General features: G+C 37.0%; 2 protein-coding genes across 2 annotated transcripts in view; one reads left to right on the top strand and one right to left on the bottom strand.

The window, feature by feature from the left end:
* cwc22 (CWC22 spliceosome associated protein homolog) overlaps nucleotides 1-27,783 on the bottom strand; it is a 57,346-nt gene that overhangs the window by 4,415 nt on the left and 25,148 nt on the right. Inside the window, exons 14-20 of the mRNA XM_058786167.1 lie at nucleotides 27,387-27,471; nucleotides 18,316-18,376; nucleotides 3,074-3,151; nucleotides 2,293-2,445; nucleotides 1,984-2,111; nucleotides 1,800-1,901; nucleotides 1,509-1,717 (exon numbers count right to left, since the gene is read on the bottom strand). Of these exons, the coding sequence (XP_058642150.1) occupies nucleotides 1,509-1,717; nucleotides 1,800-1,901; nucleotides 1,984-2,111; nucleotides 2,293-2,445; nucleotides 3,074-3,151; nucleotides 18,316-18,376; nucleotides 27,387-27,471 (816 nt within the window). The remainder of the gene's footprint in view (nucleotides 1-1,508; nucleotides 1,718-1,799; nucleotides 1,902-1,983; nucleotides 2,112-2,292; nucleotides 2,446-3,073; nucleotides 3,152-18,315; nucleotides 18,377-27,386; nucleotides 27,472-27,783) is intronic.
* LOC131546549 (uncharacterized) lies at nucleotides 14,205-15,954 on the top strand. Its single transcript, XM_058786170.1, has 2 exons — nucleotides 14,205-15,013; nucleotides 15,161-15,954. The coding sequence occupies exons 1-2, from the start codon at nucleotides 14,943-14,945 to the stop codon at nucleotides 15,693-15,695; spliced, it is 606 nt and encodes a 201-aa protein (XP_058642153.1). The 5' UTR covers nucleotides 14,205-14,942; the 3' UTR covers nucleotides 15,696-15,954.

The following is a 27,783-nucleotide window of genomic DNA, read 5'->3' as shown; positions in this document are numbered from 1 at the left end:
AGTTTTGGTCATGACAACAAAATCAAGAGCAGATTAAAGTAATGTTCAAGTTGGGAATAAAGTAGGGCTGCATGATATAACAAAATAAAATCCATATCACCATATTGCTTAGTGTGATAGTGAAGGCTGTAATTTAATCCAATATATGCAACTGCTGGTTTCACTGCAGCTGAAACATCGTATCGTGAGCTGCTTGCGTGTAAATGAACACGGTGCTGCGCTTCAAAGCATATAAACGCTTGATGGTTGAAGAAATTAAATTAATATTATTGTTTTTTGAATATTTATTTATTATTCACTTTATGGTTATTGAAAGAGGTTTGGGCTGGTTCTTATAAAAATGAAACCCCATGTGTCAATACCAACATTTTTCAACTTTCTCCAATAGTTCAACCCTAAAAGGATAGTTCACACACGCCAAAAAAAAAAAAAAAAAAAACAATTTAGATTTTTTCCTCTATGCAAACATGCTCCTTAACAAAATCACCCCAATCATTTAAGAACGATTCTTTACAAATTCACAGAAAAGTCCTGTATTCTTTTCATATCCCAATAATGACAGAAATACAAAATATCACAATGCCAATTTTTTCCAACATCATGCAGCCTTAATTATAAGGAACATTTAACTAGTTTAACCTATTATGGAACCGATTCCACTTAAAGGGTCATGAAACCCCAGACTACTTTTTCTGAGGTTTTAGCAGAGGTGTTTGTGTTGCACATCATAGAAGACAATGTTAGCATCCGATCATTTTAACTGTTGGAGAAAACTGGTTAATTTTATTTTATTCTATATTTATTTTTAAATTTAAATTTTCATCTTCCAGGTTTAAAATCTACATTATGTTGACGTCACAATTTGTGACTTGGCAATGGACTATATATAGTACATCGATGATGTGTCGGTGTCTATTTAATTATTCATGATGAGACTGCGTGTTCTCATCCTATAATTATTCACAACAGCATGTGTTGATTTGCTATGACAGACGCTTCAGACTGTGAGAACCTGAGAGAAACATTCATGGATCGAAGGAGAGCGTTTGTTTTTGCTTTGTAATAAGAGTTCGGTACAAACGTGATTCACTTTGTGAGTGTAACCGTTTTTACAGCTCCGTGACACAAGCCATCAAAAGGCTTATATAAATGCAGCAGAATAAGCCTAAAACGTTATCAGAGGTGCAACAGCACGTTCATATATATGTTTTTGATGAAGAGTGCAAATGGCTGTGCATTTATTTGTTTTTAACTCCATGGGAGCGAAATGAAACTGTCTGAACCCAAAGCTGTGTGTGTAGTCTGTCTCCCCTCTTCCCCTCTGCAGCGCACCACGCCCACTTTTTTAGCATTTTTTAAAACTGTGGTGAGAACTAACCAGTGCTGAAACATGGGGTGTCATGACCCTTTAACATTTCCGTAAATTATTTTAGTACTTCAAGTAATAAAGTAGGTTAGCCAATCATAACAGATCATAATAACAGATAATAAACTGATGGTTTTGATACCTGAGGAGCTGTCACTGCTGGAGGAGGAGTCTGAGTTGCTGGACGAATCCGAGTCACTGTCGCTGCTGCCGCTGTCAGATGAGGAATCTGAAGATGAGGAGGAGTCTGAAGAAGAAGAGGAAGAGGAGGAAGAATCAGATGACTCCACGTCCTGATTCTGGGTCATGATCATCTTAGGAGCGTTCTTCAGATGTTCTCTCAACTCATCCCTGAAAGAAAAAAAAGGTTCAGTAAGTATTTGTTCTCAATAATTGGAGCCGACCCAAAAAGAGAGATTTCACAGGTACGTACGTAAGTCCTCCAAGGCCAATTGATGTGAAGAAATTAATGGCAAATCTCGTGTTCCTCGGGTTGTCACGTGGGAAAAGACCCTCGAAGAAAGACTGAAGAGTCCTGAGGAATAAACAAACAATATGGTTCATTAACTAATTATCGATTAAATTGATTCAATGAAACACAAAGAGCATGTCCTTACATGTCCTTCAGTCTCTCATTCAGTTTTGGCAAACCCATATAAGCACAAAGTTCCTGGAACAAAATCTTCACAAAGATTCGACTGGAGGACGTCGTTGTGTCTTCACTCATTTTAACGCATTCAAGGACCTGAGACAGAGACAAAAAATTACACTGTTTTACTACATCAGGAAACCAATAATGCGTCTGGCCATATTGATGTGTTGTTGTCTAAAACGTAATTACAGCTTGCGGCATGCATTCGTTTATTAGCCATGTCTAAATGCTGATGTGGTAAACGTAAAGAAAGTAGTAATAAAAAGTTACTCACACTCCATGGAACGGAGTCTGTGTAGAGGAGATGAGCGAACATTCGAGCAACGTTACGCAATTTGTTGGTTTCAAGCCGGTGGATGGTTTCATACTGTTCCTGGAAGATGGCTTCAAAACTCTCCATATATTCTTTCTTCAGCAGGCAAAACCTCTACATAGAAGATGAAAACATCAGATGAAGAAACAAACACAACTCTTGTGAGCTTGCACCATTAGTGCAGATGAGGTGTATGTCACTTTAAATATTCATAAATCTAGAGAGAACATAATGTTGCCTTGTGTCATGTTGGAATCTATAAATAAACACTTCAATGAAATAATTTTATAAACCATGAATAACAAAAAACTAAATTATAATTAAATAAATAAAATTAAATAAATAAATAATCTTATGATAACATTACTAAAGAAAAAAAAAATAAAAAATAATGAACAATAATTAATACATAAATTAAAATAACATAGTAAAATAAAATATAAAAATAAGACCTAAAATAAACAGTTTATCTTATAAGGAAATTAATATGCAAACTAAAAAATAAATAAACAATAAATAAAAACAAAGAAACATACATACACACACACACACACATGTATATATATATATATATATATATATATATATATATATATATATATATATATATATATATATATATATATATATATATATATAAACAATATACATCTTAAAATTTAACATACAACTACAAAATGACATTAGAAAAAGTTTTAATAGAGTAAAATAAAGTGATTTAAAAAGTGAAAGACATGCTCACCCCAGCTAGGAGACCAAAGAACTTCTCATATGTTCTTTGCTGGGCACAACAGTCCAGGATCATGTTGCACAGCTCTTTCTGTGGAGAGAAACAGATGCACGTGAGGGAAAAAGAAAATATCAAGCAAAGACTGAGCATCAAGGCACGGCACTTTAAAAGATACATCAAGGAAAAGTGTGGGGCTGATCATCCATTCCCAGCACTTCTCCACTAATGCCTATTGATCTCATAACCTCATATCTTCACCAAGGAGCCTAGGATTCTGAGACAGACAGAGCGACAGACAGCCTCAAGATCAATTTAATAATTTGAACCTGAACGCATTAGATGAGATGATCTAAAAACTGTTCTGGTGAACTCTCAAGACTCTTTTCTCAAGTGCACTGGATATCCGTTCAGGCACATGAAGCAGTAAGCACTTGAGATATGGATTAATCATTAAGAGGTTTTTGTAAAATAGAAAAAACTACTTAATGAAAAGATCACACGGTTTCAGAAGACTTGCAAAAACAGTGCATGAGTCATACAGACTACTCTTATGGTGCTTTTTGTGTTATTTTGGTGCTTTAGTCCTCATTTACATTCATTATATTCAAAAGGGTTGCCAGGACAATATACAAATTTTTACAATTCCACACGGGTATGGAAAAACATGCAGGTGAATAAAGTAACCTTGTTTCTAACAAGTGCCTGCAGGCAGCGAGGCAAAAAAAAAAGAAAAAAAAGAAAAGAAAAGCTGACCCCAAACTTTTGAACGGTACTCTGTGCGTCATGTGTATATGTATCCATGTATGTATATATACACACACATAGACATTTTGAAAAAAAATTATACTTTTATTCAGCAAGAATCCATTAAACTGATCAGAAGTGACATTAGAATGACATTACAAAGTAATTATTAAATTACTAAAATTTCAAAAAATGTTTGTATCATGGTTTCCACATAAATATTAAGCAATAATGTTTTCAACATTGATAAAATGTTTTTTTTTTTTTTAGTATCAATTCAGCATATCAGAATGATTTCTGAAGGATCATGTGATACTGAAGACTGGAGAAAAAAATGAGCTGTGTCATCATAAGGGCTGAACGATTTTGGAAAACAATCTAATTGGGATTTTTTTTTTTTTTTTTAATCAATATTGCGATTTAATATGCAATTATTTTTTCAAAGATCTTTATGTTCTGTATTATTCAAAGACAAGCACTAAATCGTATAGTATGACCAACACAATATTAGATAGATTAAATATAAATGTTCATTTCTGTAGGCCAGGCCTATATGTTACGATGAAATTAAGTGATGCATGAATTGATATGAACAACATTTTTATTTAACAACTACAATCACAGTAGTATACTGACTGATTTGTTGAACTTGCAGCCTTGTAAGCATGTAATAATTATGACAACATAAAGCACTGACAAATAAGCCTGGTGTAAACATTAATATGAAAGTCAGTAACAAATCGCACAAACTAAAGTAGATTGCAGAAATAAAAAAACAAAAAACAAATCTGTTGCTTTACCACACTCAGTATTTAGGTCATTCAAAGTCACTGTAATAAACATATGTAAACGTGTGGATTGCATTTTTAAACACTGTCTGTAAACTTTAGACAGACTTTAAATAAATAAGAATATATATATCACCTTATTATATAGCCTATATTATCTTAAGGTTGAAGTCTTCAGTAATGAAATGAACCGTAATACTGTTACTGCTCGAGTAATTTCCATGTGCTGCTTTGAAGTAAGTTCATATTCGCTTTCAACCATTTCCGCGTGCCAGGGTTATCAGGTTTTCACAAAACAACCCACCCAATTGCTAATCAAAACTAGCCCAAAACTAGTCCAATCGCGTTTCGAGGGGGGTCCAAATCGCATTCCGGGGGGTAAAATAAAAGTTTTTTGGAGGGGTTCCCCTGGTAAGATTAGCATTTCAGGGGTTAAAGATCACATTTTTGGAGGCAAACCGCATACTTGGCAACACTGTAGCGTGCCAACTTGATGCTTCCTCTAATCAGTGTGTCATCAAAGGATCACGAGAGCGGACGCCTTCTTATGCTTTCTCTCGCCGTGCATTGATGTCATACACCGATCGATCTTCAAATCGAACACACCTCTTTACTCTCGCGTGTCACAGCCTCTGTGGTTGAAAATTCACATTTTTTTCATATCGCAATATTATCGCAAATGCAATTAATCGTTCAGCCCTAGTCATCATAGGAATATATTACATTTTAAAATAGAAAACTGTTATTTTACATAGTAGTAATATTTTACACCATCACTCTTTTTATTGCATTTTTCGCAAGCGCTAGAGACTGGCCGACTACAAAGTACAAAGTACAGTACAGAACAAAAAATACTATTGAAGTCAATGGGGACCAGAAATTGTTCGGTTATCCACATTCTTTGAATTTCTTCTTTTGCATTCAGAGGAAGAAATTAAATCATACAGATTTGGAACAACTTGAGGGTATGTGAATCATGACAATTTTCATTTTTGGGTGAACTATCGCTTTAAGGATGGTTATTCCAAGCATCTAGAGCAGAAATGTCAAGAAGTCTGCTGTACCTAGAAACATGCAAAGAAACCTATGGTGGAGAGGTAATGTCAGGTAAGTTTGAAATCCCTTATCGAACCTTTCCACATGCCTGGCCTTGCTGTGATCCTGCCTACAGATGCCCTTTCCTCCCCTCACAGGAAACAGGAAGGATTAGCCACTCCAAACAGCCGTTTAACTCTTCCCACTTCACACCTGCGGCTGGCTCAGCTGAGCTTCTGAGGTCTGCGCTGCCCTTCGCTGTAGGTGTAACAACTCATCCTGCTGCACGGACACAAGAGCTGCCACACTTCTCTACTTATGCCTTATACCACTCCATAAGCCTATTGATTTCAGCCCCACATTTATTCATCAGGGAGCTCAGAATTATGAGGAAGAACGGCATGTTTGTGATCAGCTTACAAATGAAACCCCGACAGGCTGCAGTCTGGCACCAAATTAGAGTGGAAGCTGAAAAGTTAAGGAGGTCTAAAACACTTTCAATAGAAGGATATCAAAAAGCGGAGTGTCCAGGCACTCGAGGTACGGCTGAGTATTAAGCCCTGATGAGATCGGTTCCGACTCTTCTAACAGGTGCCTGCAGGCAGCGAGCCACATGTCCCAGGTGTGACGGTAAGGTGTTCTGATCACACAACAGTTTGAGACGGAGTGCAGAGCAGAAAGGTGGTTCAGCCCTACGGCACCAGTCTCTCATATTAACACCCTGTATATATATTTCAGGGAGGTGAAATCGCCTACAGTCTGCGCTTGATTACTGATAAGAAACCTTTTCTCTCCTTTGAGTGATATCATTAGAGGAAAGGAGGTGAGGGGGTGATTTTCGGCGAATTATGGCTAAGATTTCAGAAAACTGATTATTTATTAGTACTTTCATGTTGCATGTTCCTACTCCCTAGCAGTGTTGGGCACGTTACTTTAAAAAAGTAATTAGTTATAGTTACTAGTTACTTCTCACAAATAGTAACTGAGTTAGTAACGGAATTACATCATTATAAAAGTAATTAATTACCAGGGAAAGTAACTATTGCGTTACTTTAAAAAAAAAAAAAAAAAATGTTCAAATGTCAAATAACTTTGGATGCCCCCAATATTAATTTTGTTAAATGTGTTAAATTAAATAAGAATAAATTATTATTATAAAACATTGTACATTAATCGACACTATTTATCTACTGACACTTAGCATCAGTCAGTGAAGCATTATAATATAATATTATATGATGATAGAACTTTAGTAATTAGAATAACCAAGTATGAATGCATATTTGTCATAAATATAAAACGAACTAAGGATTAATGAGCTGCTGGGTTCATGAATATTAATCACGTTGTCTGCGTTCACTCGCATTGATTTGCTGAAATCAAAACAGTGATGATTATAGGTGAGCGCCAGCCAATGAGATTGTCGTTTGCACATTAGCTCCGCCCACTACCAGAGAAACCGGCAGTTCTTAAAAGCTGAAGAATTCCAAAAGGAACTCCGTTATTTTGACAGGAAAATACAACAAAGAATATTGTTTACATGTAGCGCGTCAATTCTGCATGTTATGAAAGACTCTCTTGCTCTGTATCTTTGTTTGCGTGTATGTGAGAGAAAGCGACGACGAGTCGTGCGCTTTCACACTGTTTATGGTACGTCAAATAGGCTACAGCTACACGCATCCATTTAGATGAACTGAAAAATGTAATTCTAATAATATAATATAGTAATGCCACATTTTATTGTCAGTAACGGTAACGGCGTTGTAACGGGGGAAAACAGTAATTCATTTGATTACTCGTTAATGAAAAAAATAACGCCGTTAGTAACGCCGTTTATTTATAACGCCGTTATTCCCATCACTGCTCCCTAGTGAACAACAAATATACTAAAATGTATTTGAAATACATTTATTTCATGCTAAGTATACTACAAATACATTTACATATTTATGTGCTAAATAAAAATACCCAGCAATTGTACATTTATTATACTAAACTGGTATACTTAAAATCTGCTAAATTGGAACATTTTGCACTTAATGCACTTTAATTGTGCGGATGTAGTGCTGAAGTCCAACTAAAGATATACTAAAGTATATTTGATTGTGCTAAAGTGGAACTACTGCAAGTATACTTCAGGTACACTTTAAATATTTTGCATTTAATGACCAATATTATTCAAAGACCATACAATCCTCATCAATAGTGACATTAAAGCACATTTTAGGCTTAATATTAAGAATTGTACATTGTCCACAAGTTATACTTCAAATAAAGTCTAATTATAATTTTTATATCAGCCTCAAACAATATGTCAATATGTTAATAGACTTGAACTATACTTAGTATGAAATAAATTTATTTTAAATAAATAACTTTTTTTTCCCCATGTCATTTTTGTCGTGGATATCCTGCATATATTTAAATTGTTTTATACTACATTATATATACACCTTTCAAAAGCAATTACAGTAATATTGTGAAATAGTATTACTATTGAAAATAACTGTTTCCTATTTAAATTATTCTGAATTGTAATTTATTCCTGTGATGCAAAGCTGAATTTCCTACAGCCATTACTGCCGTTTTTAGTGTCGCATGGTCCTTCAGAAATCATTTTTCATGCTCAAGAAACATTTATCATCATAATTTTGAAAACAGTTATGCTGTGTAATATTTAACCATGATGCAAACGTCTTTGCTGTCACATTTGATCAATTTTATTCATCCTTGCAGAATAAAAGTATTAATTGCTTAAAAAAAGAAAAAAAGAAAAAAGAAAAAGTACTGAGCCCAAACTTGAATAGTAGTTATTATTTGGAATGAAACAATGGTGAGTAAACACTGACAACTTTTATTTTGCCTTTCTTAATTTCTGAGACCAACACATCTTAGAAATTAGCAATACAGCCGTCAGTAAAGCTTCCAATTCCAGAAGAAACAGCTAATACCTGTTCCTCATGTATGAACAGGGAAATCCCTGCTAATTAAACTTCTCTAATAACACCGGCAGCATTACTGTGCAACAGACCAAGCAGGAGCATAAATCCGCGTTTTGGCACTGGTGAATCACTCTCTGATTCGCTCATTAGCATCATCCCCATTGCCTCAAGCAAAGAAACCATAGTGGAGCTTTAGAGATTCTGTCAAGGGAGATGTCAGGTAAATCTCTTCAGCCCAAAAGGCCTGAATCCCACAGTGACCCTTTGTGTTGATCCTACCAACACAGCAAACTAGAGGGAATACACACTCAAAACAGCCATTTTAGCACTTCCTTTTTCACACCTGCGGCCCGGTTGAGCTCCCGCATGCCCTCACTGTAAGTACAACATCTCACCCCTGTCCCCTCTGTTTGGATACATTATATCTAGAGAAACCACAGAATGATGGACAGATTGTGATTGACATGAAGCTGATAGAAGCGTTTCCCTCAGGACAGAACAGTAATTTTTAAAGAGAGATATGAGAGGAAGGGAGCGCAGGAGAGCATCCGTGATGTGAAATCTGTAATCGTGCACAGCAAGACTGTTGCCACAGATGACCGGCCATCTGCTCTGCAAAGACTGATGGAAAAGAAATGATGAAATGCCATTAGCTTTTATTAAAGCAGCAGCACAAAGAACAAAAAGAAACAAATGAAGGGCTTTAACCATTTAAAAAAACCCTTCAAAACCATATCAGCCTATTTCATTTCCTCTGAAAAGAAATTGGCAGCGCTGTCAAATCGAACAAACAACACAAGGACTGAAACCCAGACTCATACCCAGACAATCAATAACCACTTACCTCCAGTATATCCGCAACACAATAAAACTTATATATTGAGAGCAAAAAAGAAGGGAAAATCTTCTTATCACTTCTTTTGCTAAAACCCCAGTATCAAAAAATTAGAAGCTGAAACCTCACAAACAAACCAGCTCGACTGAATCACTGGCACACATGGGACATTGAGTGAACTCTGGTCAGATGCGCAACAGCATTCCCTAAGTGCACAGGGCTCAGCAACATAACCTTTTTCTTTTTGCGTGGATGAGTGCAACCTGAGTCTTACGAATCTACCTGTGGGACGGGCAGAAAAAGTCAGGTTGAAGATCTGTCCGGTCAAGAACAAGCTGGAGGATTCAATCAATAACTCCAAGGAGTGAAAGCTCAGGTGAAGAGGACTGTGCAGGAGAAATGCATTTTCCATTACCCCCGTATGGGGTGTGAAATATACTCCACACATGCTGAATAAATATTTAATGTGATTTTATAAAGATGTAAAAAGCACAGGCACACCGCTACCATGTCGATTCAACAATAAAAAAAAAATTAATGGTATCCAATGGCATTAATAGTAATAACTATCAATTAAAAAAATCTTCATTGTTAGTATTTGGTGTGGTATCAAAAATTGTGAAATTCAATTCACCATTTGAACTTCCTATTTTGAAATTTCTTGAAAAATGCATCAAAATATTACGGATAATATAAGGGAAAGTTCACCCAAATATTTGACATTTTTGTCAACATAGACCGATCTTTGTGTTGTTCCAAACCTGTATGAATTTCTTTCTTCTGTTGAGTACAAAAGAAGATAGTTTAAAGAATGTTGGTAACCAAAGAGTTGCCGATATAGCCATTGACTTCTACAGTATTTTTTTTGCCATACTATGGAAGTCAATGGCAACCAGGAACTGTTATCAACATTTTTCAAAATTGTGTTTCCATAGGCGCTTTCGCACCGCATAGTTCTAGGAACTAGCCAACAGGGTCATACCTAGAGAACCAATGTTTCCCTTGGGCCGTTTTTCTGGTTGCATTTGCAGAAGAGGACGCCGTGTTCAGAGCTGTTTTTGCTGTGTGTCGTGGGTTTCATGATAATGGAGATGTTATTTTACGCAATTGAAACGTACAGTTTACGCGATTGAAAGAGCATGAAAATCTGACTAAATCTCCTATGACAACTTGCAGTGTTATCATCGAGGCTGAGAAAAAAATAATGCTGCAGACAACATGCTTTGCTATAAAAACCTGGCAACCATGAAATACGCTCCTAGTTCCTGTGGTGCGAACACGCAAAAAAGCAGGAACTTCCGCCAATAGTTCTAGGAACTATGAAAAAGTTCCTCCGGTGCAAAACCACCTAATGGTATCACTGCAAGAACCCATCTTTGGAACCTTTAATTTTAGGAGTGTTGAACAGTAGTGTAACTCCTTAAGGTGTGTGTTCAAATCCCTAACCATAAGTATGAGCACCAATAAGATATTAGAGTTGCATTACAAGATATACTCACATGTAACTTGTCCTTCACCAGTTGTGCAGCTAGTTGAAGTTGAGGTGGTCAATCACTTTAAGTGACTTGTCTTAGTATTTTCAACAGAGACACAATAATAGAAAAATGGGGAATATAATGTCACAGAAACTTCAGGATAACTCTGGCAAGTAAGCAACCACCTAGAACGCCACAGCGAACACATAGCAATGCCTTGTCATCCAACTACAACATCCAGTTTCTTCCGACTCAGTACTGTTCAGATTAAAGAAAAAAACAAAATGATAATCTGAGACAATTATCCTAAATGAAAACAGACCACAGAGGAAATCTAGTCATAAATACTAGAAGACCCACCAAATAAACAAAATGCTGAATGGTCATCCATATCCCTTTTTGCACTTAATGCATTCTCACTCAGTAACAAACACAATGGCAGCAGAAGCTCTATGTGAAATGAATCATTATTGGATTAGTGTCTCATGCAGCTGAATTATCTCTCTGCTAACTGAATGTAGTTGTGATTCAGTCTGATGCACTCAATCCATACGTTTGTACTCCATGTGGCTGAGGCTGGCGGAGGCAGAAATGTGGCTGAATAATGAACAGGCCATCTGTGAAGTCCCATGATTCATCCTGCACTTCTGATGTGTTTATTGCTCACAAGACTAATAATCGCGCCATCAACTTCACTGCCAGACAGCGGCTGCTCAGCATCAATTGTCGTTGCGTGTGCTAATTTTCACTCGAACCTTGTCGAAAGTGTGCACTATGAAACATTTTACAATCCTCCTCTGAAGGAGAAACTTTGATGTGACGACATGGAAATGATGAGACCGGCTGTGATGTTTTGAATACTTTCTGCTCTCGACATTTCAATGTAAACATCAACACAGCAAGTTAAACCATTTATATTTTAGGCGCCAAGGTTGGGCCTTCACTTTTCTGAGGGTGAAGTATGAAATGATCTCTTTAAACTGAAGGCTGAATAAGAGTAAAACATCTCAGCTTCATGGACCTCAGTGCAGACAGAATATTTAATGCGACATGAATGAAAATGAGGCTTCCTAGTTTTCACAACCCACGTTTTTTCTTCCACTAGAAGATAGAGCATGACCTACTGATGAAAAACTGTTTTTTTTTTTTAATTATTACTTTTAAACAGCAAGGATTCATTACATTAATCAAAAGTGTCAGAAGTCTTTTACAATGTTACAATTTTTATTTCAAATAAATGCTGTTCTTTTGAATTTTGTAATCAAAGAAATGTTCCATGGTTTTGAAACTGTTTTCAAAATTGATAATTATTTTTTTTTTTCAGAATATTATAATGATTTCTGAAGGATCATGTGACACTGAAGACTAGAGCATCACAGAGATAAATTACAATTTAAAATATATTAAAATAGAATAAAATAGTTAAATACAGAAGGGGCAAAGGACATGTGGAACCTTGAGAACGATGGGAGTTCAGTAGATCTTCAGCTCTGTAAAGCTCTCGTCAACATCTTGTGTGGAAACTGGAAACCAAACATGTGGTGGACTTCTTGCAGACTATAAACAAGCTCCACCCTAACAGAGACACCTGCCAATCAGTAGCAGCTGTACAGAATTTAAAGCTACATTCCACCTTTTTATAGACATCTTTAAAACATGTGAAAGTGAATGGCCTCATCCAGAGGGATTTTCCTAAAATAGAAAAGTTATATAATCTTATTAATGACAAACCCTCACCATAAATGTTCAACTTGAAATTACAGCTATGAATATTAGGCAAATTGGGTGTTTTACAGGGTTCCCACACTTTTTGACTAATGACTTTCAGGAAAATGAATGAATGAATAAATAAATAAATAAATACAGATAAGGTAATAAGTAACATCAATAAATAGAAACCATTCAAATTCAGACTGAATCACTAAGTAATCATTCAGATGGACCATTTTCAATTCTCTTATATTTTCAGGTTTTCCGTGACTGTGGGAACCCTGCAATTTAGGAGCAAAGCCAGATCACTGGGCAGAAACAGCCATCACTAACCACTCAAGGACGGTTTATTCTGGAGCGACAACTCAGGAGGGATAAAACACAGTGGGTTCCAAGGACGTGAACCCATATGTGTGACAGAAACAGTGCATGCCGCGATGTTAAAAGAAGCTCTAAACAAGGGACTGCGTTCGTTGCGTCTCATTAAAGGGAGCAACCTTTAAAGATAAATTTGCCATAGTACATCAATCATACGACTAAAAAGAAATCAGGCTGACAAATCAAATCAGGCAAAAATGTATTAGTTTTAAGTTATGTTATATGATAATGTCATTGAGATGCCTGTAAAAGTGTACATTTAATTGGCCGAAAGAAACCCCAGCCAAACATTCAGATTCCCAGTTTCAGATGTCTAGTTCCAATAATAACTTATTTATCAAACAGTGATGTTAAGGAAACCAGAGTAGTCGACGTGTTTCCTCATGTTGCACAGACACTGGGGGTTTGAGGCAGGCTCAGGTGTGTGTGTGTGTATCTATCTGATGACGCAGATGGCTGTGGTAGGTCTGGACATGAGCCATGTTCTGCCAGTTCTGGCTTCAGAGACAGATCTGAGTACATCCCACTGCTAACAAACTGGCAAACACGAGCACTTTTTGCAATGAGGTAATCATTTACACATGTATTTATTTCATGATTTAAATCACTTATAAGCTGCATTATCAGCTCAGTAAAGCAGTCTTGTCAATTTGCTTAAAAGGTTACTCCACCCCAAAATGAAAATTTTGTCATTAATCACTTACCCCCATGTCATTCCAAACCCGTAAAAGCTTCGTTCGTCTTCGGAACACAATTTTAGATATTTTGGGTGAAACCCGGGAGGCTTGTGACTGTCCCATTGACTGCCAAGTAAACACTGTCAAGGTCCAGAAAACCATGAAGAACATCGCCAAAATAGTCCATCTGCCATCAGTGGTTCAACCGTAATGTTATGAGGCTACGAGAATACTTTTTGTACGCAAAGAAAACAAAAATAATGACTTTATTCAACAATTTGTCTCCTCCGTGCCAGCGTAGCGCCATTTTGGAGAGTATCCGCTGGACGCAAACTGCGTATGCTGTTCTGTGTCAGCCGCACCACACGGATACGCTGTTTTGGTTCAAATCAATCAGAGTCATTTACTTGGCAGTCAATGGGACTGTCACAAGCCTCCCGATTTTCATCCAAAATATCTTAAATTGTGTTCCGAAGACGAACAAAGCTTTTATGGGTTTGGAACGACATGGGGGTAAATTTAAATTTTGGGGTGGAATAACCCTTTAACGCTTCTAAACAATGTACGGAAAACAATAAAATAAAAAGAAAATGGCTTTTTAATATGGCCGTAAATAAAAAAAACAATACAATTATATAACCAAATAGCCAGGAATTATATAGTATAAATAGAATTAAACAAAAGTCTGAATATACATTTATAAATATATATTTATGAAATTAAAAAAAAGTAACACTTCACAATAAGGTCCTATTTGCCAACAATTAACGCACTAACTAAAATGAACTAACAATGAGTAAAACATTTGTTACAGTATTTAATATTTAGCTTTGTTAATTTTAGTTAGTATAAAACTGTTCGTTGTTGGTTCATGTTAGCGCAAAGCCATGAAATAATATTAATAGTTACACCACTTGATTTTAATAAATGTAAACACACATATTAAGCATTTAGGATTTTTAGTAAATTGTAGGGGTGTCAACGTTAACGCGTTAACGCATGCGATTAATCAAAAAATGTTAACGTGTTAATATTTTTTTAACACAGATTAATCGTTTGATAAGATTTGACCCCAACTTCTTCCCGTCATCGCAGCGTGGAAGGTTATCTATCATTGTGTGATGAGGGTACAGCGAACCAGTGTTGCCAGGGCAGCGGCACAAGTGGGATATTTTGAAAATACAGTCGCGGGAAAAAATACAGAGACGGGTTGCGGTTTTTTGGGCTACTTTTATAATGTACCGCAGCCGCCCAAAGTGTATATTGACAAATAAAAATTAAATAGATCCTTTTACTAATGTGTATTACACTTGGAATGTATCCCTGGCAACTTAAGAACGGAGAGGCGGGTGTAACATCACAAACAATGTGAGTTTCAGCACAGCATACATGTTCAGGCTTTTACACATCAGAAATAAACACGACAACAGACACTATAGATTATATAAGATAATAAACACACGATTACAATAGATATGAGTTGAATGTGTACATCTGAAATGCTAATTTGTGCAGCGATCAGTCCTCATTCTGCTGGATCTATCTGCCGCGTTTGACACTGTCAATCATCAGATACTCCTCTCCACTCTCTCATCACTGGGCATCGCTCTCTTTTCAACCAGATGATCCAACGGTAGCTGCAAGGATCTCAGGTTGCCTGGCGGACATCTCGGCATGGATGAAAGAACATCACCTCCAGCTCAACCTGGCAAAGACTGAGCTTCTTGTCTTTCCTGCCGCTCCAACTCTACAGCATGACATCACGATCCAGTTAGGTTCATCAACAATTACCCCATCAACTTCGGTCAGAAATCTTGGTGTAATCTTTGATGACCAGCTGACCTTCAAAGACCACATTGCAAAGACTGCTCGATCTTGCAGGTTTGCACTACACAACATCAGAAAGATCAGGCCCTTTCTGACGGAGCATGCTGCACAACTTCAACTGCACGACTGGTCTTCAAGGAACCCAAAAGAGCCCATGTTACACCTCTCTTTATCTCATTGCATTGGCTACCAATCGCAGCTCGCATCAAGTTCAAGACACTGATGCTTGCTCATAGCACAACCACAGGCTCAGCACCCGCCTACATGCACTCACTATTAAGAATCTACATTCCCTCCAGAAGTCTGAGATCTGCTAGTGAGCGACGCCTCGTGGTACCATCACAAAGAGGCTCAAAATCACTCTCCAGAACATTCTCGTTCACCATTCCTTGCTGGTGGAATGATCTTCCCACCCATATTCGGAGTACTGGATCCCTGTCAATCTTCAAGCAACAGCTGAAAACTCATCTCTTTCGACACTACTTGACTTCAACCTACACATATATTAAAAAATAAAAAAATAAATAAAAAAAAACACTCTTTCTCCTTATTTATTCCTTCCCTTGCTAGCTTGTACTTATTTAAACAATGCCTGAGACTTGGTGTTACAAGCACTTCGTTTGTCGGATTGCCTCTTCAAGATGAATCGCTTCATGTGTTCCCCAAATTGTAAGTCGCTTTGGATAAAAGCGTCTGCAAAATGACTAAATGTAAATGTAAATGTAGATATAAAAGACTATAAATAGCATATTTTAACAACAGTAAATTCCACATGTGATCGTAAAAGGAAGTTATTACAAACACTCGATGGTGCTTTGAAGTGAGTCCTGAGTAAAATTGTACTATTAATCTCATAAATTGTCTTATGTAGCATGATGCTATTATTAGCTCTAATGCAGCTGCAGAACAGGTCCAATTCTTCTTCATAATGCATTGTCATAATACTTCACGTAAGGTCGCAAAAAATGTTTTGTTGTATTTATTTAGAAATACTTTTGATAATAGTTGGGTAAATGTATACTGGGATTGAAGCGATGTTGCTTGGTAAACGTTTTATATGAAAATTCAGATTTTTCCTAACAAGCATAAAAATGTGTGTGTGGGGGGGAATCTGACACAAAAGTAAATTTGGCATTTTTGATGTTGAGTTAAAATATTGGCAAGAGAAGCGCAAAATTGAACTACTGGCACCAACCAACAAAATAAAAATAAAAATCCTTATTGCAAAGACATGGCAGATTAATTTGGAGGTGATAGTGGGCTGTAGTGATGTCACCCACAGCACAGCTGACATATGTTTGTATGCTGGGGAGCGAGTAGATGTCTCTCCCCCTCCTGACCTGCTCCCGCTCCTGAGCCTGTGCAGAGGGCTGGAGCGACGCGATAAAGAAGACATTTGTAGGATGCTACCCCTGTTACACAATCTCCCTCAGGCCTGCAAACACAATGTTTCAATCTTGTGCACCTCACTGGCTCTTTTCTCAAATGGCCAAAAGCAGCAGATGCGCTGGTGAGGGTGAGGGGGCTCTATTCTATTTCGGACATTTTTACAATCCCATCTTATTTGATACAGTTCGCCTTAGCGGAAGTCATTTCAAAAGGGTCAAAAACATCATGATCCCTGCCGTGCATTTTGTTGACATTACATATATGCTCAGGGGAAAACATACAGATTTATCTGTATGGCACAAGCTAAACAAGACAAGTCCATATTTGGAGTAAGAAGGCAGAGGAGACCCAGGGGATCGAATCCAGTTATCATCCACATCTCTCTTAAAAGGTCAAACGGACTGATTAACAGGCTGAGAGCCAAGAAAACCAATGTGTTCAGAGCAGGACTGAGTGATATAGCTAAAAACAACATATCTCAATATTTATATCAGCTATTCAATGACATCTGATATATAGCTTAATATTTATGCATTTGTTCTGAAATAGCTTAAATTTGTGTTTGTTTTAAACACAGGAATCATTTTGCTTCATTGCAGCCAATTAGATTCACAATATTAGCAAAGAATAAAAATACAATAAAAATTTAATACATTTTCACTAAAGCTAAACTTGCACGTAACACTGCAAAAGACACGAAACGCGAACGCGAACACAACTATCTATTGCCTTTATATAGAAAAACAATGGATAAGCAGTGCAAGTGGAATGGAAAAATGAGTTCTGTGTGAACAGACCCTCATTCAACAAAAAATTTGCTTAATTCGCTCATGTATCATTTTTCTTGTTTTAAAATGTTTAAAATACTAAAATATTTCAAATTATTATTGTAAAAATATCTGCTTATGTTATAAGTGCTCATTGTAAAGAGAAAAGAGATTGTTAAATTCATCTAAAAGTCTATAACTGTTCTTTATAATTTACATTGTCGAGAAAAATTGCTTAGAGTTATTGTAAATGTTCAACAAATCACCCAGCCCTAGTCCAGTGCTGTAAGAACAGATTTGCGAAGCACAGCCCAGGGGCTAACAAACACAGGAATTTCCATCAAACTGATGAGCTGCTGGCACTGAATTCACGTTTTGTGAAACAGCAGGGTGACAATCACAAACGGGCCATTTCTGGAGAAAGACATTTGATCAGTTAAACAGGAGGGAACACCCAGTTGCCATTAGCCAAAACAGCCATTTTTCCCCCACTGTGAAACTGCAAAACAAGGATATTAAGATGACAAATGCTTCCCAAGTGACCACAAAAGCACAAATTACTTCTGAAACTGAAAACAAATATTTAGATAAAGTTAAAAGCTTCCGATAAACAGCTGTGTGCAGGGACACGGAAAGCAACGCAGATCTGCAGGATTTTTGAGAGAAGAGCAGCGTTTATTTACGTACCGTCTGGCTCTCGGGGAAATCCATTTTTATCAACTTGTGGGCGCATTCTTCGAAGTCCAAACTGTGAAAATAAAAAATGAAAACGTCACCTTCTGCATCTCATGTGCTAATGAAATATAACACATTGAGTTTAACCAGATCCCATGATGTGCATACAATTTTAATATATTACATGCAACTGCAGCACATAATAAAGCAATATGTATTAAATATAAACCAGACTGCATCCAAATTAAGCAAAACTATCACAGCACCAGAGGGCATCATCTGTTGAAGGTTAACAAGGGGAAGACCATGATCAGAATAATAATATAGTCCTAATACCCAAAAGATATTACAAAATATGTCCGCTCTAAGGAGAAATGAGGCTTTCTATCTTAAGCAGGCTGACCCTTTTGACTGTCCAGGGATAGTGTTGGCTCTTCAGTGCTTCATTTAAGGTCAGGCCAAGATTCTCTCGCTTCAAAGCCTATTGGGGCACATTTTGAGCCGATGTTTACTGTAAAGCTGTTGGATCTGTAGCAGTATGGATGAAGACATTATATTATAGCTGAGCTGTGAATCTGCAGTCTAAATTGAATGTGAACAAAGACAATAAATAGAAAACATCTTTCTATTGTGTTCAGCAGGATAATGAGAATCACACACAAATGACTCTTATGACCATTTCTGTATACTGAATCAGTCAAGATAACTAGAAAGAGGTCTCTAACAAATAAAATAAAAATAATAAAATAAAAGGTTTGATGTATGAATCAGTCAACCTGACTCAAAAAATGTTTTCAAAATAATAATAATAATAATAATAAAAAAGAACAAATCAGCTTACGACAAGGTCACGTGTGATTTATGAAACATTCGTATACTGCCAATCCCATCGTACAAAAGATCGTACGTTGATAAATGTGGCGGAAGAAAACAATCGTCGTTTGAATATCACGCCCCTAAAAACACCCTGGTTTAGAAGCCACGCCCCTAGAGTTCACGACACGGAGAAACGTAACCCGGCCAAAAAGAGGAAATAATCTCATGAAAGAGAAATTGATCTTACACCAAAAACACCCTTTAACCTTATAATTGCAAACAATGGCATTCATTTATATGTATATTAAATATGTAAGGGATAGTCAACGGCTAGCTGTGCATTAAACGATTTAAATTCACAACGTGGGGGCGAAGAACCACCCGACGCGCAGCGAAGTGCATTCAAATCATTTAATGCACAGCTAGCCGTTGATTATCCCGTTTATGCCATGGTCATTTGCCAGCATTCACATATTAGAGATGTCAATAATATTTGCGCTGCAATATTTGACCGGAACGATAAAAATGACGGTTATTTTCGTCTGTATTACTTATTCAACTGTAACTGTATGTTACTATGGTTACCAACGTTTATAGGAAGCGCATTAATATAGAACGTGATTAAACTAACCTGGAACTACCTGTGCAGTTAAACAAATTTAATCAACACCTGCCAGCCAATCAGAATCGAGTATTCAGACAGACCATGGCATAACAGTAAATATAACGAAACATTTATAAACATTATAAACACTATATAGATTATTTAATTAATCCACAACAAACCCTTTAAATTTAACGGTATTACAGAACAAGAATGAAAAAATGAGTAGCTAGAAATTTTTTTATTAAACTATGAAGTAAAACAAATTAGGCTAGTGGTATTCATTATAAACGGAATACAACGTCAAGCTAAAATTAATTTATCAAAGCGAAACTATACGGCATTGGGCTCACAAGCCTCTCTCATTCGACATCCAAATGTTTCCATTTTTGCCATGTAACATTGGGTTGCTAAACTATTATATATGATGTAAACAAGGCTTTGTACTTCACTTGTTCCAATATCCATGTAAAACATCATCCTTCACATGCGCAATAAATGTTTGTTTCTATGCTGCACCCTGATTTTACAGTGGACCTTGTAAATTGTGCAGGGTAACTTTTATGTTTGGTTGACTGCATTTTAGTTCGATTAATGGCTGAAATGTCAACTTAGTAACGCTGAAATGTTGTGCGCGCACGTGAGAGGCACCTGCGTGATCACCGATCAGTTACATTTTTAAAAATAAACATATAAAGAAAACAAATAAAATGCATTAAGAGTGTCAAAAACGAAAGTGGCCTATACTTGTCGCACTGTTTTTTTTTCTTTCTTCTGTTAATTAAGAGAAATATATTTTGTGTAGCCCTATTTATTTTATTCCTTATTCCGCTGCAGGCGCGTGAAACGACGATGTGTGATTCCTCATGGTCTGTTGTTTATACTGCTATTTGCGCATATAAAGCTAAAGCCCTGAAAGGAGGAAAAAAAAATAAATAAAAGATTTTTTGTCGGCAATAAAAAGATTTTTTGTCGATACAATTATACAATTCTCAGAAACTCTCTATGCTGCAAGCAAGTTCAGGCTAACTCAAACTTGCGTACACGAGCTCAGACCTGACGTGAGATTTGATCGTAGCCACTGCTCACGTCCATTTTGATCAATTCCAAGTTTTGCGTTGAAATGACTGTATGTCCAATTTTCTGTCGTACGTTCGTTTCGTAAATGAGGCCTCAATACTCAATACTCAACTCAATACTGCCATTTAAATTAAATAGGGTTTGGTTAGACAAGTATTTGTACTCTTTACAAGTGCAACGCAAACTAAAGCAGTGGTCATTAGTCTTGCATCCCTTTCAGACATTTCTGCCAGAATTCTGCGTCTATCAGTTAGTTTCACAAACTGCTGACAAACACAGTCATGTGACGCCCACATATACTAATCTCTCCTGCACACAAACCAACACAGCCAGAGAAACAAACTCAGCTTAATGCTTTAGTTTACGGAGTGGAAACCTGGTTAAGTCTAACCAAACTTGAATCTCTGTTCTAAATAAAGTTCACTCTGCTCTACTTCTTTAATGTTTGAATGCTGTGCCATGACCACTTCAAAGGGCAGGGCCAGCTAAAAAGAGGGGGACATGACGGCTAGACTTGACACTACAGGTCCCACGGTGCACAGTTAGCCACAAGGACAACTTCATATGACTGTCAGTCAACCCAGTCCCTATCCACATCAACACACAGCAGTACACAGCCAGTACAGCACTATATACTGTGCACCACTAAATCAAACTTCACTGTCTTAACTGTCACTGACATGTTTCAAAACTGTATAACTTTCTTCTGTGGAACATAAAAGATGATGTTGAGAAATGTCCAACTATTACTTAAAAAAAAAAAAAAAAAAAACACCCTATTTACCATTTTAATAAACATTCCTGGTCATGTTTGTTCAAATGTTTGAGGTCAGTAAATTTTTTATTAAATTTTTTTTTATTAAATTGATTGAAAGTGACAGCAAATAAATGTATAATGTTACATAAGAATTCTATTTTAAAACAATTCTGCTCTTTTGAACTTTCTATTCAAAAATCCAGAAAAAAAACAGCACTGCTTCCAAAAAAAAAAAAAAAATCTTACTGACCCCAAATTTCTGCCAGAATTCTGCGTCTATCAGTTAGTTTTTTTTTTTTTTTTTGTATGATTTCCAGAATTTCGAATTTCCAGACACTGTTTTCCACTCTTTTCCCATCATTTTCTTTCTTCTCTATATAAAAAGAAAGAAAACCCCACAATGGAAATCACAGGGTTGCACCACAAAACCAATGAACTTGATTTCAACAGAAAAATAGCTGGGGCTAATCTAATTTTCTACTGGGTCATACTTTTCCTGTCCATACACCAGCCTTGCCTCCGGGCGGGGGATTTGTGGGCCAAATCAGTTTCATCCTGGCCTCAAAGGCAGTTTGTAGAAAGGCAGAGTGAGAACCTTTGTAGTGACTCTTTCTTTTAGCTCTGCCCTCTTTCTGCACTCAGGCCAGTTAACAGAGAGACCGCAGCACTGGGCGACCCCTCGCTGCGAGAGACCAGGTTTGTTTTAAGAGGAGAATCCAGCTGCCAGCAGGCAAGTTTAAAGACATTAAGGAAATCAGTTGACTCCCAGCTGGTAAAATATTTAAAAGCTTGTCACACAGCAGTTGAATGTATTGAAAGAAGCCTCATTGGATGCTGTGTGTCATGTTACACGCGTTTCATATAGCTGTGATCACATACAGAATTCATGCACTTAAAGAGAAACAGGTTAAATGAAGCTAGTACACATCCAAAGCCTGCTTCTGACTGCTCTAAGTTCTAGATACAGAATCAGCCTCTGCTGCATCTTTAACGTGTGAGTGCTCTGCAGCCCCGAGGCGCTCAGAGGTTTAGTGCTTTCAAACATGCTCCGCAATAGAGGCTTTTTTTAAAGCTTCAGGTCAATAGAAGTGGAAAAAGGGAAGCTGTGAGGAAGCCTGTGAGTCCACACACACACACACACACACACAGAGTGGAGTGTGACTCGGTGCCTGCTAGGGATGCATGAATATTCATGCTAGATTCACAGCAATTTTGCAGGTGATACAAAATTCAGTCACATTTTGATTATTTTAAAACACTTTTTATTTAACCGTTAAGTTTCCTTAAGGCTCATTAAGCAATTTTGCAAACGTTCCCCTGGTCTCAAGACTCATCATTATGAGAGTGTGAAGTCAGATGTTGTAGCACCTCTGATTTAAACTTCAGCAGCAAAAATGGCACTCATATGTAATTTCAGTTCATTTACATGAATCAGCTGAAACGGTCCATGTGAATAAACTGCACTCCGATTCAAAAAATGTTCTGCATCATATTCAAAAATGTACAATGTAAATTGTTCATAAGACCCTGCGTGTTAATTGTTAAACAGTTTCTGTTAATTATTCCAATGCTTTAGTTAAAAAAAAAAAAAAAAAACATTATTAAATTACATTATTACATTAATTACTTACCCTCATGTCATTCCAAACCCGCAAGACCTTTGTTCATCTTTCCTTGCGCATAAAAAATTCTCGTTGCCTCATAAAATTAAGGTTGAACCACTGATGTCGCATGGACTATTTTATCAAAGTCCTTACTACCTTTCTGGACCTTGAACATGTCAGTTGCATTGCTGTGTATGGAGGGTCAGAAAGCTCGCAGATTTAATCAAAAATGTCTTAATTTGTGTTCCGAAGATGAACAAAGGTCTTGCGGGTAGGGCTGTGACGATAACCGCATTACCGCGGTAATGAGATGCCGACCGCGGTGTTGAGGTCATTACCGTTATCACCGCACTTTTTTTGGCAAGGTATTTGCAGGAGGAAGCTAGAGGTCTGCATTCCGCGGGACCGGACCGGACCGGACCAGATTTCTTGCGACGCGGGATTAAATTCCCGAATAAAACTCGGTAGCGGTCGGTAACTCTGGTGTAATTTGAACAGGAGTGGGCGGTCTAACAATATCCCGTTCCCGACTCCTTTCAGAACAGCATATCTGTGCTTTACTCACTCTTATCGCTCACGCGCTGCACGCACGGACCAGTGCTTTCTGTGTCATGTATTTTATTGCGGTGTCTGTGCATGCAGCATGTGTATAACGGCCCTCAGACAGAACAGGCAGGTTGTCGATGAGTGACAGCAGAATAAGGATGGCAAAGCAAAGTGTGGATGCGCTGTCCTTGAAGGACTTGGACTGGAAAATGGTCAGTTTACTGCTAACTGCTAAGAAACCCACTTCAGGCAAGTCTGACTCGGACATTCTTCTCAGGGATGTTAAATTGTTCGGTTAAAAAGTCATTTCATTTCGCAATGTCTACAAGCCAACGGCTTTGTTCATATTTTGCTTATAAATTTAAATGTCGTTTTTTTTTTCTCTGCGACACTTTTCCTGCCGTGCTCACAGCAAAATGTAAAACGAATTTTGTATTTTGACAAGACGAATAAAAATAACAAATAGGCTACAATTTTTGTACAACCTATAGGCCTATTTTTATTTTATTTTTTTCCCTCTGGGACACTTTTTCCTATTGTGTTGACAGCAAAATGTAAAACTAATTTGATTCTGGAGACGAATAAAATAAATAGCCTACAATAAATTTTGTGCAGGCTACATTTTTATTTGTTGTCTCTCTCTCTTTCAGTAGTGGAAATTTAAATGTGAGATTCTGGAAAAAAGATATATTTAGCGGGAACGGTCGGGTCAGGAATAAAATTACTAAGCGGACAGCGCGTGAACAAAGAGTGGATTTATTGCGGGAGCCTCGTGTTCCCTTTTTATGTTGCACTTTAAAAAGGTTGTTATTATAATTGTAGCATAATTAATAGTTGTTTGGACAAGTGTGTTTCTATCCACGGACTGTTACCCGAAAAACAATGTCTAAAGAAATAGGAATCGAAGTTTAGCGCAACTCACCAGAACTAAGCAATGGGCTTGTTTCTGCAGCTCAGGTTGTTATTCTTTTAATAATTTATTGTACAAAGAATTTGTTACAAACGATGACAAAGACTGTTCCTTAATTCCTATTAAACTAAAAAGACATCGGAAAAAAACCGATAGAAATAAATATTATTTTGTTAATATAACAAAATATAATTTGCTGTTTTAATAATTAAGAAGACTACTTTATTATTATTAATTTCCATGTTCATTTACAAGCTGCATGCGTTGTTGATTGATCAAAAGTCAATTCGAGATTTCCGCTGGGGGTGGGGGGTGGGGGGGTTGTCGTGCGATTAACCGCCAAACCGCGATATTTGTTGCTTCTTCACCGCGGTCAGAAAAAAGTTTTAATGTAAAACTTAGTAATTAATGACAGAATTTGCATTTTTGGGTGAACTATCCCTTTAACTTAATGTACTTAACTCAAACTAAGACTGGAGAAAAAAATATATAGGCATATTTAAAATACAGTGTGTGCAGAATTATTAGGCAAGTTGATATTCTGGTCATATTTTTTTTCCAAGAACATTTTACCAATTCCAAACCACATCAATCTTAATAACTACTATTGATTTTGTATTTAATAATTTATAAGTGATATATAATGGTCCATGAAGGCTGAAAGTTAAAAACTCCTTATTTCATGTGTGCAGAATTATTAGGCAGGTTTTCTTTTACAGATAGAATGAGCCAAAAATGAGACTGAACTCAAAAATAAAAGTTAAAAAAATTATTAAACGCCCATGAGGATGCAATACTAATGCAATTATAGAATTAGCAAAGTTAAGGCATGACCATTGGGCAGCGAAAGGCTCATTGGGTCAGCAAGGTCAGAAAAAACAGATGGAGAGGAAAAGACACGTTAACTGCAAAAGAATTAAGAATTAAGGTGAAGAATTAGGTGAGAAACCATCAGGAACCATTTAGTCTCCAGTGCCATCATTTTCCAGAACTGCAACCTTCCTGGAGTCTCCAGAATTACAAGGTGTCAGGTTCTCAGAGACTTTGCTTGGGTAAAAAATTCTTTAAAATGGCCCTCACTTAATAAGAATAACATGCTGAAGTGTTGTGAAATACATGAAGACTGATTTTGTATAGGATTTATGGACAGATAAGTGACTCTTGAAGGACCAGCATCACATCCTCTTGTACCACTGTTTGAAGAATTTATCTTCCAGAATCTGGCAGTAAGTTTTGGGAGCTCATTTTAGTTCATCTCCTATCCTGAAAAGTCTGTCTTGCAGGATTGATTAAAAATGAGCTCCTAAAACTTACTGCCAGATTCTGGAAGATAAATTTTTCAAACTGTGGCACAAGAGGATGTGATGCTGGTCCTTCAGAGTCACTCTCAACATATCTGTCCATAAAGCCTATAAAAAAATCAGTCTTCATGTATTTCACAACACTTCAGCATGTTATTCTTATTAAGTGAGAGTCATTTAAAATATTTTTTTACCCAAGCAAAGTCTCTGAGAACCTGACACATTCCACTTCTGGAGACTCCAGGAAGGTTGCAGTTCTGTAAAATGATGGCGCTGGAGACTAAATGGTTCCTGATGGTTTCTCACCTGATTCTTGACATTAATTCCTAATTCTTTTGCAGTTAAGGTGTCTTTTCTTCTCCACCTGTTTTTTCTGACCGTGCTGACCCAATGAGCATTTCGCTGCCCAGTGGTCATGCCTTAACTTTGCTAATTCTATTATTGCATTAGTATTGCATCCTTCTCATGGGCATTTAATAATTGTTTTACTTTTATTCTTGAGTTCAGTCTCATTTTTGGCTCATTTCATCTGCAAAAGAAAACCTGCCTAATAATTCTGCACACCTGAAATAAGGAGTTTTTAACTTTCAGCCTTCATGGGCAATTACATATCAGTAATAAATGATTAAATACAAAATTGATAGTAGTTATTAAGATTGATGTGGTTTGGAATTGGTAAAATGTTCTTGGAAAAAAAATATGACCAGAATATCAACTTGCCTAATAATTCTGCACACACTGTAAATAATCAAATGACCACTTACAGCGACCTAGTAGACAAAAAGGCAATAGAAAAATGGAAAACAAAATGGGTAAAAAAAAAAAAACAGTTACAGAACCTACAACTTGAATATCGACTGGCCATTAAACATTCAAAAGAATTTCCTAAATAACCTAAAACTGATGTTGATAAAATTAAATGTTTTATCACTCTCAAGATATGCATTAAATATCATTAAAAAGCTGTAAAACTCCAGCTCCATGCGCAGGAGGACGACAGTCATACTGAAAAATGGTTCTGTGATGCCGAGGGAAATAGACTCGTGCTGTCTTCCTCCTACTCTCGTCAATCAGCCCCAGAATTGTTGTTTAAACATTTTTCAAACCCTCTTGATATCAAAGGATAACTAATTTTGAAGTCCTTCACCACAGCGATTTCTGATCCATGACGGTACTTCTGCTGCTCCGTGCCGGCAAAATTCAATTAAAAACAACTAATCTGAAACGTTATTAACTCAATCTGCGTGCTGTGGCCCTCAGGGGCTTCAGGAGGTTGGGTTCAAAAACAAGAAAAAACAGCCTCATCTCTACACATGGGATCTCAAAAGTAGGTTGTTTTTCAATTCCAGCCAAAATAAGCTTTTGCACGGACTATTTCTGGTGACTTTTAGAGCTGCTCCCTTTCTGCTGATGGAAGCACGGAAGATGACACAGAACCATTGGATCACATGACGCACACACTCACCTTGACTGGATGGCGAGGTAAATCGTTCGACGGAACGCAACCAAGTTCACCTCTGTCTGGTCGATTATAGTGACTTTCTCTTGTTCTAAATAAAGAAAAAAAAGCTCAGTACAGTTAAACAGGACAGAGACTGGCTGAAGTTTGTGTCATATGATATGTCTCCCTCCAGAGGTCAATAGCACTTGTTCTTTGCAGAGTTATTTTAATTCACACGCTCACAGCCTTCTTTGATGAAGCAATTAACACAGCTAAGCTCATGTGATCACAGGAACGGAACTAAAGAACAGCAGAGAGACACACAGCTTACACCGTCTGCACTCAATGACAGCGAGCTCTTGAACCTTCACATTATAATCAACGAGACGTCCGACAGAAGTTACAAATTCAAGAACATCTA

The sequence above is a fragment of the Onychostoma macrolepis genome, chromosome 09, assembly GCF_012432095.1.
Source record: "Onychostoma macrolepis isolate SWU-2019 chromosome 09, ASM1243209v1, whole genome shotgun sequence".
In the NCBI taxonomy this organism is placed as follows: domain Eukaryota; kingdom Metazoa; phylum Chordata; class Actinopteri; order Cypriniformes; family Cyprinidae; genus Onychostoma; species Onychostoma macrolepis.
The sequence above is the reverse complement of the archived record's forward strand: the minus strand, read 5'-3'. Positions and strand labels throughout refer to the sequence as shown.